At 40.5% G+C, this 17,052-nt stretch overlaps 2 protein-coding genes across 3 annotated transcripts in view; both read right to left on the bottom strand.

Moving 5' to 3' along the window:
* Window positions 1-4,161, bottom strand: part of ICE2 (interactor of little elongation complex ELL subunit 2) — a 16,754-nt gene extending 12,593 nt beyond the window's left edge. The window contains exons 1-5 of the mRNA XM_039340092.1: window positions 4,071-4,161; window positions 3,228-3,332; window positions 1,260-1,509; window positions 1,027-1,146; window positions 682-816 (exon numbers count right to left, since the gene is read on the bottom strand). Of these exons, the coding sequence (XP_039196026.1) occupies window positions 682-816; window positions 1,027-1,146; window positions 1,260-1,509; window positions 3,228-3,332; window positions 4,071-4,102 (642 nt within the window). The 5' untranslated portion in view covers window positions 4,103-4,161. The remainder of the gene's footprint in view (window positions 1-681; window positions 817-1,026; window positions 1,147-1,259; window positions 1,510-3,227; window positions 3,333-4,070) is intronic.
* Window positions 4,162-5,259: 1,098 nt separating this feature from the next.
* Window positions 5,260-17,052, bottom strand: part of RORA (RAR related orphan receptor A) — a 48,391-nt gene continuing 36,598 nt past the window's right edge. For both annotated transcript variants that reach the window (XM_039340093.1, XM_039340094.1), the window contains exon 10: window positions 5,260-16,920. In XM_039340093.1, the coding sequence (XP_039196027.1) occupies window positions 16,756-16,920 (165 nt within the window). In that variant the 3' untranslated portion in view covers window positions 5,260-16,755. The remainder of the gene's footprint in view (window positions 16,921-17,052) is intronic.

Raw genomic sequence — 17,052 nt, 5'->3', positions numbered from 1 at the left:
CCCCTAGTTGGGGGCTGCAAGGCAAAAGAGATTGTAAAAAGTAAAACTGCAGTATAGCAGTTAAAAAATGTCAAGGTGTAATCAATTAGACATCTGTCTGAAAAACTTCCTATATATATATATGTAAGGTAAAAAAGGATATATGCAATGTTGTCTTCCTTTTAGATATCAAAAGGGTTTTGCAGCTCCCAGTGTTTTGTTTTTGATGGGAAACGGGTCCAAGTGGCTCTTTGAGTGTTTTTTACTGTCATCTTATGGTCTTACGGATTTCTACAGAACAGGTAGTCCTCAACCTATGACTGTAATTGAGTCTGGAATTACGGTTATAAGACATTAAGTGAGTCACCACATGACCAGACCCAAATGTACATTTTTTGCAGAGGTCATAAAGCGAACATGGCAAAAGCTGCGTCTATTAGGCAAATCCATTTTACCCAATGGCATTCCCCCTCCCAAAACTGCAAGTTTAACGCCAGAAACTGGCAAAAAACGTCAAAAATTTTAAAGATTAAACCACTTGCCAAATGCGATCGCATGACTGCAAGATGTATGTGTTGGACTTACTAAGTGGCTTTTTTGGGGGGGGGGGGTCCCACCATAACTTAGAACAGTCGCTTAAGTGTAAATTATTTGTATCCCTCAAGAAGATACTAAGGTAGGTGCATTTCCCAGGGAGCTCACCAAGGCAAGAAGACTTTTCTCAAACTTGAGGGTCAATTCTCTATTAAATCGTCCGCCCATGAGGCTGGTCACTTCATGGAGAGAATACCACTCAGGGTAATTCTTCACATAACCCATACGAGCGCTCAGAAAATCCTCAAGAAAAGAGAAAAAAGACTATTTTTTAAACGTGTCTTGAAATGTTTATATTTCTCCATCATGAAGCAGCTTCTGCATAGAACACATTTCTTTTCCGTTTTCTTTAAATTAACCGATCTATGAAAAACCCAACAATTTACCATTATTTTAGAAGCAGAGGGCTCCTCTATTCCTGGAAAAGGTAGCACAGCCATCTTTTAATATTACCTTGGTGTAAATCAATGCGTCTTCAGAGATGTCACTGTAATCTTTAGAACAGTTTCTAGCAGCGTTCTGGGCGAATTTCAAGAATTCTGCAACTTCTTTGCTGACAAATTCTTTCATTTGCTGTAAAACATGCAATGGTGGTAATTTTTCAGTCCCAATTCTCTTAGACATTTGCTATTACACTATCTCCATAACAGACTAGAAAAAAAGGAAAAAAGATACGAAGCACTTACCAGATACTGTGTGTAATTCCTTTGCTGAGACCAGTGCAAGAGGTTTGGGTCGGCATTTAAATATTCAGACAAAAGAAATAAGTATCTTCTTTGCTCTTTCTCAGACAGGCTGGAAACATAAGGGTAGGGGACCCTGGGCTCCTGGGGAGGGGGGGCCACAAGAGGCTCGGCTTTCACTCTAGTCCGTTGGCCAGGCTGCTGCTTCTTTTTGGGTCCCGAGCTTGACACAGCCACTTTCTTCTCCGAGTGCCTGAAACAGACAGAGCCACCTTCGGCTGTAGGCAAGCCATCTCAATTCCCGTCCAACCAGGAGCAAGTTGCACACAGTTATTACAGAGAGTCCCCGACTTACAACCACAAATGAGCCCAAAATTTCCATTGCTAAGCGAGACATTTGTTAAGTGATTTCGCCACATTTTATAACCTTTCTTGCCACCGTTAAGTGAAACACTGCAGGTTAAATTAGTAACACGGTTAAGTGAACCTGGCTTCCCCACTGACTTTGCTTGTCATAAGGTCATAAATGTGAGCCAGTTGCCAAGCGTCTGGATTTTGATCCCATGTCCATAGGGATGCTGCAATTGTTGTAAGTGTGAAAAATTGTCACAAGTCACTTTTTTAGCGCCGTTGTTCTTTGAACGGCCACTAAATGAACTTTGATGACTACTTGTACATAGTTCTGACACTGATTTTTCTTTTTCATTCTGGCCAAAACAGGCAAGGCATCTTCGGATTCACTCCCCCAACCTTAAAGACGGCATTTACTTAGAAGGAAAAATGCACGGGCTGATGTTTTAGTTACAGATGTGAACCACTGGTTTGGACAATCTTCTTAACTCCCTTTTATTTACCTTTGAAATCTCGCCTACATCGTGATGTATTCCTGCCCTCAGACAAGAACATTTGAGTTCAGTACAAACGGCTGGCAGGAAACAGGGATGACCCTACGGCCGTTGAGGAGCAGGTACAAGTAACATTAAAAAGTCCTTTTCTTCCAGCAGCCCAAACCACTTCCCATCATTCTTCAAACTCTTTTCAGCATATCTTGACATCTGATGGGATGCTCTGAGTGTGTGGGTTTGTGAGTGTGTGAATCTTCTAAAGCCGCTGTAATTGCAAAGAATTCGCTTTGTGATTCTGTGCATCCTGCACACTTCCTGAGGAGTCATGACTGGTCCCACAAGCTCCAGCCCTCAATGTGCAACGGGCTCGCTCTGCGTTTCGACTCGGCCAAACCCATGATAAAGTCACGGGCACATTTGGGATGAACTAAGTGAAGCCTTAATGCTGACCTAGTCAAAAAGAAAATCTTGAATTGCGTCCCAGGAAAGGTCTCGGCAGCATCGTCTCTACAGCTCTTAATAACACCACCAGGCCGTCTCTCGGAATGAGGGAACGTGTCCATCCGCCTGGTACAAACTGGCAAATTTAATTAAGCCGTTCTCCGAAGGAGATGCTAGCCAGGCTCAGCAAGCAGAAGAGTCAAGTAACTTGAGCAGCTTAAATTAGCGCCTTTGATGGAGAAGGGGGAAGCGGCCCATCAGGAGAGGTCAGCAGCTGGGGGGGGGGAAGTCCAAGCCCCCCCCTCCCCAGAATGAAAGCCAAAGTTGGCCTTTGCTGCCTCTTTCCCACTGCATCACCAGCTGGGGTCTTATTTAAAGCCCTCCTTAATTCAAGGGAGAAAAGATCTTGGAAAAGAGGAACAAACACCTGGAGGAGATGATTTAGGAAAGCATTAAGCATGGACTAATACAGTGGTTCTCAACCTGTGGGTCGGGACCCCATTTGGGGTCAAATGACCATTTCACGGGGGTCACCAAACCATGCTGTCCGCCATTTTTTTCCCTTTTCCCTAGCTGTCCTACTCCCTCTTATTGGTGGCCACACCCACTTGGGGGTCACCACAACATGGGGAACTGTATTATGGGATCACGGCATTAGAAAGGTTGAGAATCACTGGACTAATACCTTTCTGATAATGACATTAGTTCGGAGAGGGTTGGAGCCAGAGAGTATTTCTCATAAAGATCTCGCGAGAAATACACATCATGACCATTCTGAGGCGGGGTGTCCCTAGGGTGGAAGGAAAAAGAAAACAGTCACATTTATAAAAAATTTAACAGCATCAAAAGTACGTCAAGATAAGATAAGCTTTATTGTCATTTTTTTTTTACTGTGGGCACAACATCACACATCAAAAATGAAATTTAGTTTAGTCAAATTTAGTCAAAATAAGAAGGGTGAATTTTTGACTGGCAGGAGAGGTCAGCCAATGATCCTGGATTGATCTGATATCCCATTTTTTAGACTGCCCCACTCCAAAATAAAGAAGATATCAATAAATAAAATTATTTTTAGATACAATGTATGTCTTGGAATAGGGCTGTATTAAAAAAAACAAGGGGGGTAATTCATCAATTACCGGGGAGGATGGGAAGTATAGTCTGACCATAGGGGAAGGCGGGTTTTTTGGGGGGGAGGGGAGATGAGGGTTTACGTCCCCCTCCCCCAAAAATGCATTTAATGGTGTTGACACAAAATATATTTATTTAAAAAAGGTGTCCTTCCCTTCGGGCACGATCCGTTTCCAGCTTCTGTGGCTCTCTAGAGCTGGGGCTAAAGGAGGGGCTAAAGCTGGGGCTAAAGGAGGGAGCACTCTGTACATGCCCAGAGGCTCGCTTTCCTCCCCGTCCCCGCGCAGCTCAGGGGGTCTGGGTCCACAAGGCATGTCAGGGCACGGTCCTGCTCCCTCCCACCACAACCCGCAAAGGCCCCCGGCGGCCCTCGACGGAGCCCCGCGGTCCCACTTACCAGCGCAGTGTCATCCAACCGGGAACCGCCATCTTGAGCCTGGCCCGCCGCCACTTGCCTTGCGTCTACCCGTCCTGGTGGCAAGTGTCAGCAAGCCCCGCCCAAGCTCCCGGAATGACCAATCCACGGAGTGGACCTCGCCGCGGATCCCCGCCCGGGAAGCAAACTGACCAATCAGAGGAACGACGTGTACAGAGAAACTTGACGCCGTCTTGCGTGGGGCGGAATGTCCGCCCCTTTTCAGCAATCGTTTCGAATGGGAAGCAAATAACGTGGGTTTTTCTTCCACGCGGATCAATAAATATGGGCTTGCAGATTTAGGAATAAATCTGAATCTTTGGCATTAGCACCTTCGAAATAGCAAGAAAATCAGATTGCAATAGCAATAAATAGCATCCTGCTAGAAGTCACCTGGACTGTCTCAACCTTGGCAACTTTGAAAATGGGTGGACTTCAATTCCCAGAATTCCCCAGCCAGCCAGCTTTGCTTTGCTTTGCTTTGCTGGCTGGGATATTTTGGCAGTTGAAGTCCACCCATTTTCAAAGTTGCCAAGGTTGAAAAACACTGACCAGGAATCTGTGCCAATGATAAAACTCACCTGATTCCCCCTCTACTCCCAAAGTGGTCTCTCGAACTCCCTGGCGATTGAACTGTAAATCAGTTGTAAATAAAAGTGTCTGAATTGACACACGAAATGTATACTTAGTTTTTCCTCCAGTTTTCCTAAGGACAACCTTGCAGTTCAGACTGGGCTGAGCATTAAATTGCCCCATGAGCTACCTGGGTGGAAATAGACCAGAACCTGATTCTCAAGCACGTTCAACTTGGGAAACCTCAGAACCAAAAAGGCAAAGTTTTAGGCATTGAGGATTGGCTGAAATGGTACAGGGTCTCCTGCCTGAACAGGGGGTTGGACTAGAAGACCTCCAAGATCCCTTCCAACTCTGTTCTTCTTTTCTTCTGCCCTTCATTTCTTCTGAACCCCCCCCCCCCACACACACACACCACCAATCAGGTTCTGGTGGTGGAACTTGTTTGGAAACCCCCCCCCCCCATCAAAACCTCATTTCCATTTTTTTTATCACCATTCAGTCCAGAATCACTGTACCATTCTGTCAGTGGGGACTTTGCTCGAACCCTTAGGAAAATCCACTAAGACACACAGGAAAAAAAAGAAGAGGACAAAGATTCCCATTAGAAGCTGAAGTTTTATTACAGGAAACCAGTACATAAAGCACATCTAAAATTGATGTGTTCAATGCACTTAATAAAGGTAATGTAATATTAAAGGTACAGGTTCTAAGTACAATATAACAACATTCATATTAGAATGAAAATCAGAGTATTTAAAAGACAACATTAAATCTCTTATTTTTTACAATTGTATTTACAAAATGAGTCAAAATACTTTATTCAGGATTAGGATAAAACTGCTTGCGCCTAAGCTGTCAGGTGTAGGAGTGAATTCTAAAGAAAATCTGATTGCAGTGAAAAAAATTAGGTCATAACAGGGCAAAGACCATTAGTATTTTATTACAATATTACTTTTAATATTCATCTCAATGGCTTATACTTTTTTATAACTAGAAAAATGGACTTATATATACTGTACACAAAAGACCACATGTTTTTGCATGTCCAGTACAGATTCATGTCAATTTGTAGGTATTTACAAAAGACTGAGCATTTCTCTCAGTGAGGTTGGTGATGTATATGTGCTTAATTCTCAGACCAATACATATTTATAATCAGCATTTATTATTTCTCAGACACTATGAGAAACATTACTTGCACAGACTTGCATAATTTATAAAACAATGAAGCCCAAACAATTAGGGATTGGTATAAAGGATGTGAAACATGGATTACACAAGTAAGAGGATCTCTGATTAAAAAGTGACCTGGACCGATAAGGGAATGAACTGTAATAATGGACTTGCATCTTTTAAAGAAGATTATATGTTTAAGAAAACCTGATCAACTATTATGGATGAAGTAAATGTACGTAAGCTTATTAAAATGTAGCCAGGGTGCAGATACATTTTGATTTTTTTTTTCACCCCAGAATAATGACTGGTGTATTAAATCAAAAACAGAAGCAGTGCATGGAGCTGGGACTTTAAGAGTCACTATCCTCTGTTATCAAAAAGAGTGGTAAACAAACAGCTTCTTAAATTCCTCAAAAATGTTTGTTAAAGATTTTATAACCAGTTAATAGTCCATAAAAGAGTCATAATAAATATTTCAAAATGTATTCCACATTTTAGATATTTGATATCCATTATTGCTAAAAGAATACTGGTCCTATTTTTTTTTTTTTATACTGCCAATCTCAGGTGGTGGTGGTGAATTCCAGTGCCAGCTTTTGTTCAGAATTAGACCTGTCACTTGCAATGCCGTGGAGAACCTAGATTTGCATTTTCCATTTTGCATTACCCTTATCTAGACTTACAGTAAACACACATTGGTGAATGGATGGGTGAATGCCCAGGACAGGAACAGAAAGGAATTGATCAGCAGCTTTATAGTATTTGTTCATTTTGCTCAGCATGTGTTGGTTTATCAGGTAATCATGCTTACAGTGTCCTTCTATGCAGATCTACTCACAACTTACTCATGGTAAGTTCAGTGAAACTTTTTCTTGAATAAATGAGGTGGAGAATCTGCACTTATTTCCTTGGGAGGAAACATTCATTGATTCAGGAAGCAGTTGCACTCAATCAAACTTACAGGGGCTTGGAAGCTCTAGGGAGAAAGATCTGATGGTCTTTGTCCATCATCTAGAGTTACTTTGGGTGAGGTGGGCAGCCATGTTAATGCAATTAATAGATAAATTTGGACAAGAGTCCACCAGGGAGGTTCAGAGCGGTGGCCAGACAGAGATGTTTTTAAGGAAATTAAAGAAGGTAATGACAAAACCTTTCAGTGTGGTCAACAAGAAAATGCCTGCCCACTTCCACAGAATTGCCAGAAATTGAATTTGGGTCAAGGGTCTTGAGGAGCACTGAGCTAGGAGTCCCACAGAGGATGTATGAGGTTCAGGTTTTCACAAGTTTGAAGGTCTAGTAAGTGCCCTTAGTGCAATATTCATGGGGCATTCCTTATTGGGTTTACAGAGAATAGCTCATAAAAAGGTGTAGGGCGGTTATTCACTGTTTGGCTTGGAAGCTCTGGATTCCAGTAGCAGTTTGAGACCATGGTGGACACGTTTTAACTAGGAGACCCTGCCCCACCAAGGATGGTAATATTCTCACTCACTGAGAAAGCCTACCCAGACACTCCAAATGTGCTTGTGCTGGTAAGTTCTAGCTCAATGCACAAGAAGTCTTAGACATCTAGATTTTATTGGAGGACTAAGTCCATGTTCTGGTTCAACATGGACTCTTGGTATCACTCAGGCCATAACTTCCCCATGCTGGCTGGGGAATTCTGGGGGTTAAAGTCCACAGGTCTTTAAGTTGCCAAGGATGGACACCCCTACTTTAGATTTTAAGGATGTAATTAAAATTGGCCCACCAGATTCTGGAACTGCAAGTTCAGCTGGGTTTTTCTGGACAATATTTTTAAAACTAAAGTTGTCCTATGGGTCACCTATTGATTCCAGGACTCTCTAATTATATCATTAGAGCTTTGCAGTTCTCCAAATCTGCTTCTTTTAGTCCTGTGAGTATTTCAGAGCAGGGCAATTTCGAATTAAACCCAGATGTTTTGAACAGCTGTTTTCAAAAGATTGGCAAAAAAAAAAAAAAAAATCAGCCCAAATGATGGTGAATCCCTGGCATTGCAAGAACGTAATTAGGCAGGTAAAAAGAAGAGAGGAAACACCATATTGGATATCAAATATACCAAGGAGTTAAGTTCCTCCTGATTAAATATACGAGAGACAACTTTATAGAATTATATTATATATTTGAAGAGAAAACCACGATCCCAATTAATACTCTGATGCAGGTAATTCATTGGGCACATGTGTAGGTGTGTATAAGGTCTATACGCACCTACACACACACACACACACACACACACACATAAATATTCCATGAAATATTTGTACGAGATCAAGTGTGGTATTGCCTAGGAATAAAACAGGGGAAGGGGTGTTTTTTGTCAAATTAACTTCTCTAGCACCACACATCCAAAAAACACAAAAGAACAGACGCTAGTTCTAAACATCTATTTCTAAAATAGAGTATATAGTAAAACAGATATTATACAGAATAATGTGGTATTTGATAAACAGATAAATATTTGCACTGCGTAGGCTTTTCTTTTTTAAATAGTATATCTTTTTATCTATAGAGAATGAACGCAAAGTAGTTATAACCATACGGGAGGTGAGCAGAACCACACGGAACAGTTAAGTAGGACTCAGAAGCTGAGACACAAAGAATGACATAACAAACCAAGCTAGAGAAAATGTATACAGGCCATTACAAGTCCTTAAATTAGTAGCAAAATAAGGAGTTGGTTGATCAAGTTTAAGAAAGCAGTAAACAAGAGATTTTGCATTTACATGCAGATGTCTACAATTGGTATGTCTTTAAATCTATGCACAAAAATCATTGTTTTATTGCTTGACATTCAGTTATGGCTAGAGTATTTTTTTTTAACCTTTATTGTGTACTTTGGAAATAAGAATATTGTTAAAGGTGCCATAAAATGGACCGCACGGAAAACAATTTGCAAATAAACCACCTACCACTGCAATTCTTCTTACATGTTTTTTTTTTTTAAAAAAAGCCTTGTCTGGGGTTTGTTAAATACGTTAAATATATTCCAAGTGGGAAAAATACTTCATCGCTTGAAGCCTCCCGTGGGCTCAAACATCCATACAAAAAACGCATCTCCACAAAAAAGGAGCAGGCAGACAGTACGATTTACACAGAGAGAAGCAGCCAGCTAATGTCCTATAGTCATCAAAAGAGGGACCACTGGAGGTTTTTTGTCTTTTTCTTACAAATTTTTTTGTCGCGTCAAAATAGAAAATTTTGGAATTAGGAAAATATATATATACAGTACCTCTGTGGTTTGTGAAATAAAATTCACGATATTGCTTATGAATTTTCTGCATTTTGAGAGGATAACACATGATTGTAGGATCCTGTGCATTTATGCATCTTCAATAATGAGGCGTAACGCTGAGGGAGGGGTGAAAGAGGGATATATTCTGAATTTCAAAATCAACGAGATGAACTTCTAAGAGTAATTAAATACGTACCCTAACGATAGACTCTAAAATCTGAATGTAAATAACAATTCTTCACTTGGAGATTCAAAATGCACAGGAGCTGAGGATTTCATTTTTGGATTCAGTCGGTTTATTGCTCTGAAGAGTTAAGATTACGCCCTGCTACCCATAAAAATCCAATCGGTGGATTTATTTATTGATATAAAGTAATGATAGGTTACAGCTTATTTTATTTCTAGAGCTTCTGGTATCTAATTTTATTAAAGCAACTGCAGGACTTAGCTAATGCCCACCTATAAACATGATATGCCCATATTCCTCGATGAGTTGGCATTAGAATGGGTGATCACAAGCCAAACAAGAGTAAAATAAATGATGAAAACTAAGGATGTCCCAATAACTTTTGAGGATATAGTCACGTAGATATTGCAGGTGCTCCAATGCTGCAGGTTTTTAAGAAGAGACTGGACAACCATTTGACTGAAATGGTATAAGGTTTCCTGCCTGAGCAGGGGGTTGGACTAGAAGACCTCCAAGGTCCCTTCCAACTCTGTTATTCTGTTCTATATCCTCAAGTTATTAGGACATCATTCATTAATAAACAAATGACTAATTACAGGACTTGGAATGATTTTGTAAATAGTTATTTTTTTAAAAAAAACGCAACCACCCATAGTTATATAATGAATTTTAAATTGGTCACACAGTTATTCACAAATTATGATGGTTTAAAATGGATTTGAATCAAAGGATACTCTAACCCAACCTGGGAAATTTCTGGCTTTGGCTGCCCAATAGCTTAACATGCTTTTCTTGCCAAACATACAGGTGAGGTTGTATTTATGCTTGCTTTTCTGAAAATGATAAAAAAAAATATCTGGTAAAAAAACCCCAACAACTCCTAACACAGATAGCTCTACTCCATGTTTTATGCTAACTCAATAAGGTCATAGATGTATCTAAAGCAGTGTTTTTCAACCTTATCCCCTTTGAAAATGGTAGACTCCAACTCCCAGCATTCCCCAGTCAAATTCTGGGAACTGAAGTCCACAAGGGTGAAAATTGTTGAGGAACCCCGGTCTAAGGCAATCATGGGGGATCTTGAATGAAAGTGCCTGAGATGCTGTGGGATCTGCAGCTGTGTCCTCATTGATTAAGTAACCCATCACGTTGCCAAGTTTCCAGGAGATTTTTCTGGCAGAACTGACCTCTGATCTCCATATTCATTGCCCCTTTGCCCTCTCTTTGATCTTCATGGATCACAGAAACCCCTTCTAATCCTTGGTCCCTTTGGATGAAAACTGTGTCCCTGGCACTCCCAAGATCTGTGCATAGATGATTTAAGAAGTCAATCCTTAGGAAAGGGTGCAGGCTAATCCTGGTACAAGGACATGGAATAATCCTCATGGTGGTTCACATGACTATGGATAACCCAAACTGGGAGAAAGATCTACCAATCCAACTTCAGATACATTGTCTAGCTTTCCTTCCTTATTTAATTTTATTGCATTGAAATCTCTAGGAGAGCGTTGGGCAACCATGCTGGCTCAGGAATCCTGGGAGTTGGAGTCCACAGGTCTTAAAGTTGTCATGGTTGCCCACTCTTGCTCTAAGATGCCCCAATCCCTTTAGACCCTTAAGATGCAACATGTCTGCTCGATGGGAAACTGTTGAGTTTCTCAAAATCAATTCTTGCTCCAAAATCTCGTGACTTGCTAAGGAATCAATCAGAAAAGAAAAGGGAGGAAGATGACTCTCCCAGTCATGGCTGATCTCTGAGAACCTAAATCCGAACACAACCATCACAGTAAATTAATGCTTTTGAGCTGTGGCGATTGGCCACGTTGAGCAATTCAGTGGGGGGGGGGAACCATAATTGCTAGGATGGGTGTGATCGGAGTCAGAGGAATCCAGTCACGTATTTGAGATGCGATTCGCTTTTCTTTGGCCTGTTCAACAAATTCCTAATTCTTTCCCTTTAGAAATCCTCCTGTTAAGAAACATGGAAAAAAGACAAATAATCCATGTCTCAAGGGAACTCCTCATTTCTGTTTCAGCCTCCCTCCTTCAAAAGTTTTGGCAAACAATTGGCACTACGAGTGGCAAGACAATTAATGTCAATTCTGGAATTACTTAGAGGACCGTTACTATGGGCTGTTTAAAATAATTTGGGCAGTCTTTTTAATTAAATGAAAACCTCTCACCTCACTATTGAGCAGTATATTCCTCTAAATACGGTGCTTCTTGACTTCAGCAACTTTCAGAGGTGTGGACTTCAACTCCCAGAATTCCCCATGCTTGGGATATCTGGGAATTGAAGTCTACCTTTTTTAATGTTGCTGAGGTTGAGAAATACTGCTCACGGATCATTGAGGAGTTTGAAATAGTTTTTTAAAGGTTGTAATAATCTATTTAAATAAATAAGTCAGAGGTTTCTGCAGGGAAGGAATTAAAAACCAAACATGGCAGCTACAACCATCTAATCATTTTGGCCTCCTCCCAGCAGACAGTTTAATTAATAACTTCAATATAATAAACACTGCTTTTTTCCTTTATGTTTAATGCTGCTGAATACCGCCAGACTCTGCAGGTTGCACCGAATGGCAAACCTGGAACAATAAATAAATAAATTAAAAATCTAAACCAAGTTGCACGAGAGGTTGATTTTGCATAAGGTTACAGATGAAATTATATTTGGCACCTAAGGAAATCTATCTGGACTGGTGATCTCTCCAATCCTCCTTCACTCATCCCTTGTGTGTATGTATGTATGTATGTATGTATGTATGTATATATATATATAATGTAGGGTAAAAGTAGCCTTGAAAAATCTTGCCACATTCCCTCAAAGTTTCTTTATTTGGAAAAGCACAAAATAGTATCTAGAAATATTCAGGATTCAATGATATTTGTTGTTGTTGTTAAAAAAGATAAAAGAGTGATTGTTTGATATGCATTATGGGTCAGTGTTAACTTATACTGTAAGCCAGGGGTGTCCAACCTTGGAAGGACTTGTGGACTTCAACTCCCAGAATTCCCCAGCCAGCCATGAATGGGAACTCTGGGAATTGAAGTCCACAAGCCTTAAAGGGGCCAAAGTTGAACACCCTTGCTGTAAAGCCTCTACTGTTGGTTTAGTATGGAACTTTAACAGGGTTAAGTAGCCGAAAGTTGAGAATCCAGAGATTCCACAGGGACAAATGTAGCTCTGTCCTGATTAGCTCCTCAATATAAGAAGAGCCCTACGTTTCTCAAAAGCGTTTTGACCCATAACTCTGGTTTCCCTGTTGAAGAGTTTGAAAGGTCCCTGAGCTTTAACCAAAACTTCTAACTTCTTGGGCGTCTATTACCGATCACAAGATGGATTGTCATTCACAGTAAAGTCAATCATAAGGTGCTTATATACCCTTTTTTTCTCTTTTTCCAATTCGCACAAAGAGCGGTCAGGGGAAGTGGTGGTCAGTGGCAAGGGCTGGAACGAGAGAGGATTCGGGGTTTTGGCAGTGGCGTTAGGATTATTATCTGGCTGCCTCTTTGACAACAGGTGATTCAATCGACATTCCTTAGCAAAAGAAAAAACACCCCTCGACCCCCACCCCACCCCAAACAACCACAAAAAACGACAACGTAAAACCCTGTATAACAAATATGTAATTTTCCCTGAGTAAAACCCGCAAGTGCTCTACGCCCATATTGCACTAGAGAGAAATGAAACACATGTGCAAAAAAAGCAACAAAGACCGAAGCTTGCGAATACATTTTTAAAAAGAATTATTTTGCGATGGCCTCACGCTTTACGGAATGTCGGAAACACAAAATCACTTCCTTTCACCTACGACATAACGAAAAAAACCCACCACCCACGCGCCTCTGCTATGGCACATTCAATGAAATCAAATGCTTTTTTCCAAAGACAAGTAGACAAATTCCATCCACAAAAATAATACAAAGTTGGTTTGTTTTTTGTTTTTCTTTTTTAGAAAAATTACATTGCTTTCTTTCATTTTTTTTTCACATTACAAAATCTTTTTTGTTTGTTTCTACCTTTACACAAATCACATTTTATTGCAGGAATAGTTCAAGTGCCACCAAATATTTATAGAAGGGTTAAAAAAATAGAAGTCTCTCTAAGTGGTCCAGACAAGGCTTTATATAGAATATTTTTTCCACCTTCTATTTTTGACTTACATATCTTCAACACATTTTTCTTTATTCCATGGACACTTAATGGCCTAACAACAACCACACACGCATATACCCCACACGTAAAGGGTACACACACACAGACCTTGATAACCTTATGACAATGAAAAGCTCCCTAAAAAGACAACCAAATTTAAAAGAATGTCACATATCATGTCAGTTCATAATTCTAAACAATATAAACACGACTGAGACAGAATTGTGCCGTCAAGGCCCAGGATAGATGCCTTCTTTTAAAATAGTGCAATAGGTCCACCAAAATAGGATAGGGGAATGGAAACCCAAATTAATTTTAACTTCCAGTTTTCTGGAGTTCACCTGCAGGTATATTGTGAAGTTTTGATATATCCCACCACGGAGAATGCTACACTTTATATAGTTGAATCCTACCTGGAGTTTGTTATCCAACAAGTATATTAGGCTAGCCAACTTTGGATGTTAAAACTTATTTCTGGAGTTTATGTTTTTGCCAATAGGTTTCCCCTCTGACATTCAAAGTACATATTACTGATTACTTGTGGCATCTTTCATAAGAGGATTATCAGCATCATTTTATCGTTATCAAAATATAATTTGCTATTAACTAAAAGGAAATGATCAGAACAGAGCAAGACAGGGAATTAATTCCCTGTGATTCTCTAGGGAAGTCAAAGTTGGACTTTGAAGAAACAGGGAAGGAGGAAGATTGATGCTTTTGAACTTAGGAGCTGGAGAAGGCTCCTGAGAAGAGCATCAACAGCTAAGATTTTTTTTTTTAAAAAAAAAATGTATCATCCCACAAGTCAACCTAGAATTCTCACTCATGGCACAAAAGACTAACCTTAAATTATCCTATTTTGGACACATTATTTGAAGACTTAACTCTCTGGAAAAAGTCCTCATGCTAGGAAAACTCAATTTTTTTTTCATAGACATGACAGGACATGAACAAACTCTACTATGGTTTGTGGACATACATGATCCTACAGAAGGCTTGATAAAGCAAAGAATGAAAATATTCTTCTCAAAAGTTTTAGCTACCTAGTAAAGTCATCTCTAGGTCAAGGATAAAGAGGTTGAGACGAGGAGACACATCCCTACAAAGGCTTTATATTCAGATCATTGGGATGCTGAAGCTTGCTATATTTTTAACCTATTTTTTTAAAGAAGAGTAGCTTGCAATTCTGGCTGACATTACCACTATCCGTGAATAAAGGTCTCAATCACTTTCATTCTTGATGGCATTTTTACCACCAAAAAGATAACTGGAATCAGAATTCAAAATGGCCCTCAGAACGATTAGTAGTCAACAAATTAAAAATACTTACTCTGATAAATGTGAGTTAAGATTCACTGATAATACAGACTGTATTTCAAGAGGCAGGAAAGAGAAATAGGCGAGAATTAAAGATTGTGTAGTTGGTTTCTTTAAATACGGGTGATTCAAGAACTCAACCAAAGAGCCTCATGTACTCAGTGGGGCTTCCCAATAGATCAAAGGGCACAGGATTGCAGCCTTGGTCACTGGCTCTAAACACAGCTGTGAAGACCAGGATTCCAACTGGAACTTCTGGTCAGTTTGAGGGGACCCTCTCCAAGATTTTGAAGTGGCTGAAGGAGCAAATGGAATGTCAAAAGGAGAACTGGAGTCCAACTTGTATCACCGCCTTTTAGATCAGATTTTGCATTTGAATAGGATTGCTCAGGTAGATTTCATCGGCCAGGATATAAATAATTCTTAATATAGAGCTTCTTGCTCCTGATTCTAGGTGTAGGTGGCTAAAGTGTAGCACGTGGTAAGCAGAGCATGAATTCAGATTGTTTTGGATTTCAAAATAGCGGACTGACCGAGATACCAAGATGGCGGTGGCAACTGTGTGATCCAAGCTCCCCGCCCCCCTCTGTGGGAGCTTCTGTTTGGAACGAATTGGGAAGCATGGGTGCAAGTAGCACTTCTTAGTTTACAAAGGAATTAGCCACGTGTAAGAGCAGGTTTTTTAACAAGCCTCCAGCCGTTTCAGCAAAAAAAGTTGGGTTTCCATGCACTGAATACAAGATTTAAGCCCATGGAGACTATCCACGAGAAAAAAAAATTGTATGTACCCTATCTGTCTTAATACATTGAATCTGTTTTTCTCTCTCTCCACACACATACACATATACAAACACACACAAAATGTAAACAAAAGTATTAGGACCAATATTTCCAAAACACAAGTGTCTAAATTTGGTTGTCGGAATCCATATTTACTCACCCCAGGAAATGGGCTGATTTTAAAAAGATGTTACTGAAAACCAACATGTTTTGTTAAGTAACTAAACATAGCTCTTTTTTTTTCAATCCCCATTGTCAGCAATCTGGTTTAAAAATAGGGATTTTTTTCTTTTTTCTTGCTTCTCCAATAAAATCATAGTTTTAAGAACCAGAGAACAGTTTAGAAGCTTGACTCCCCTCCCTGCCCCCTTACACAAGACCACGGAAGGGTATCTCATGACCTGGGCCAGCCTCTCTGCCAAAGGAAACGTGGTAAATAGCAGCACAACCCCCTTTGCAGTGTCCTCCTCCTCTCCCTTCCAGCCCTCCCTTAAACTTGGGTTTCTGGTGTACATGCAGCACAAACATTGAACACGCCAGCATATAATTTAAAAAGAAAAAAAGGTGCAAAATGAAAGTGCCTTATCAATTCAACAATAAAAGTTATACCAGTTAACTACATTTTTATATTAATTAAAACAATATATAAACAATATCATCTCTTTTGCTATATATTGACTTCATGCCCATTTACCCTGTAATAGATTATAATGCTATTGCTATGGACTCTTTTCATGCCATTCCGCCTGGCGGCAATCACGGTACGGTGAAAAGACATCGTCCTTCATGAAACCATGAGCAAGGTTGTGCAAAACTGATGATGTGGAGCCTCTGTGATGCACACCAGTCACCGGAGTCAAGCTGGAGATTCGGTTCGGACCTTGTTCGGTGAGCGTCTCTGTGGGCAGTGAGTTACAAGGACAGAGGGAAACCCTCCTTCTGTGTAAACAGAGGCTGAAGACTGAGAAGTCCAGACAGGAAAAAAGGGTCCCTCTGGGTGAGCATCGCAGCAACTGGACCAAGAAGACGAGCAACTTCGGCCCTTGCTTCGTTTTTCCCCTCCTTCGCCTGGCGCCTTTGCCCGGAAGATGTGCAGTGTGCTGGCTCCCTACATCTTAAGCAGGGCCACGAAAGTGTCTCGGTTTCGTTTAATCTCTTTCTCTCTTGCTATCTTTCTGCTTGAATGTCTGTCCCTTCTAGAAGGCTCGAGAAGACCCCGTTACCCTTCCATCTGCACCGTCGGCTCAAATTCTGAAGTGAACAACTCCTTGTACAAAGGAGGGAAATGAAGTCGTACAATGTCTGGGTATATTGCTCTGAACGCCATGAGCTTTTCTGTATGTCGTCCACACAGGGCTCTTAAGGTAGACACTTTGCATATTAGCTGTGAGGGGAGAGGCAAAATAGATGCCATTAGTGAAGGATTTGGCTATTATTTTCCAGGGTGGGTGGGTGGGTGGCTTCAAGGGAGCAGTCCTAAAAGCCTTTAAGCCTCCCTGAGGAGGATGGGGTGAGG

Source organism: Crotalus tigris, unplaced genomic scaffold (assembly GCF_016545835.1).
Source record: "Crotalus tigris isolate CLP2741 ecotype Arizona unplaced genomic scaffold, ASM1654583v1 scf7180000017741.1442986301:2390832, whole genome shotgun sequence".
NCBI lineage: Eukaryota > Metazoa > Chordata > Lepidosauria > Squamata > Viperidae > Crotalus > Crotalus tigris.
This window is presented reverse-complemented; position numbering and strand designations above follow the sequence as displayed.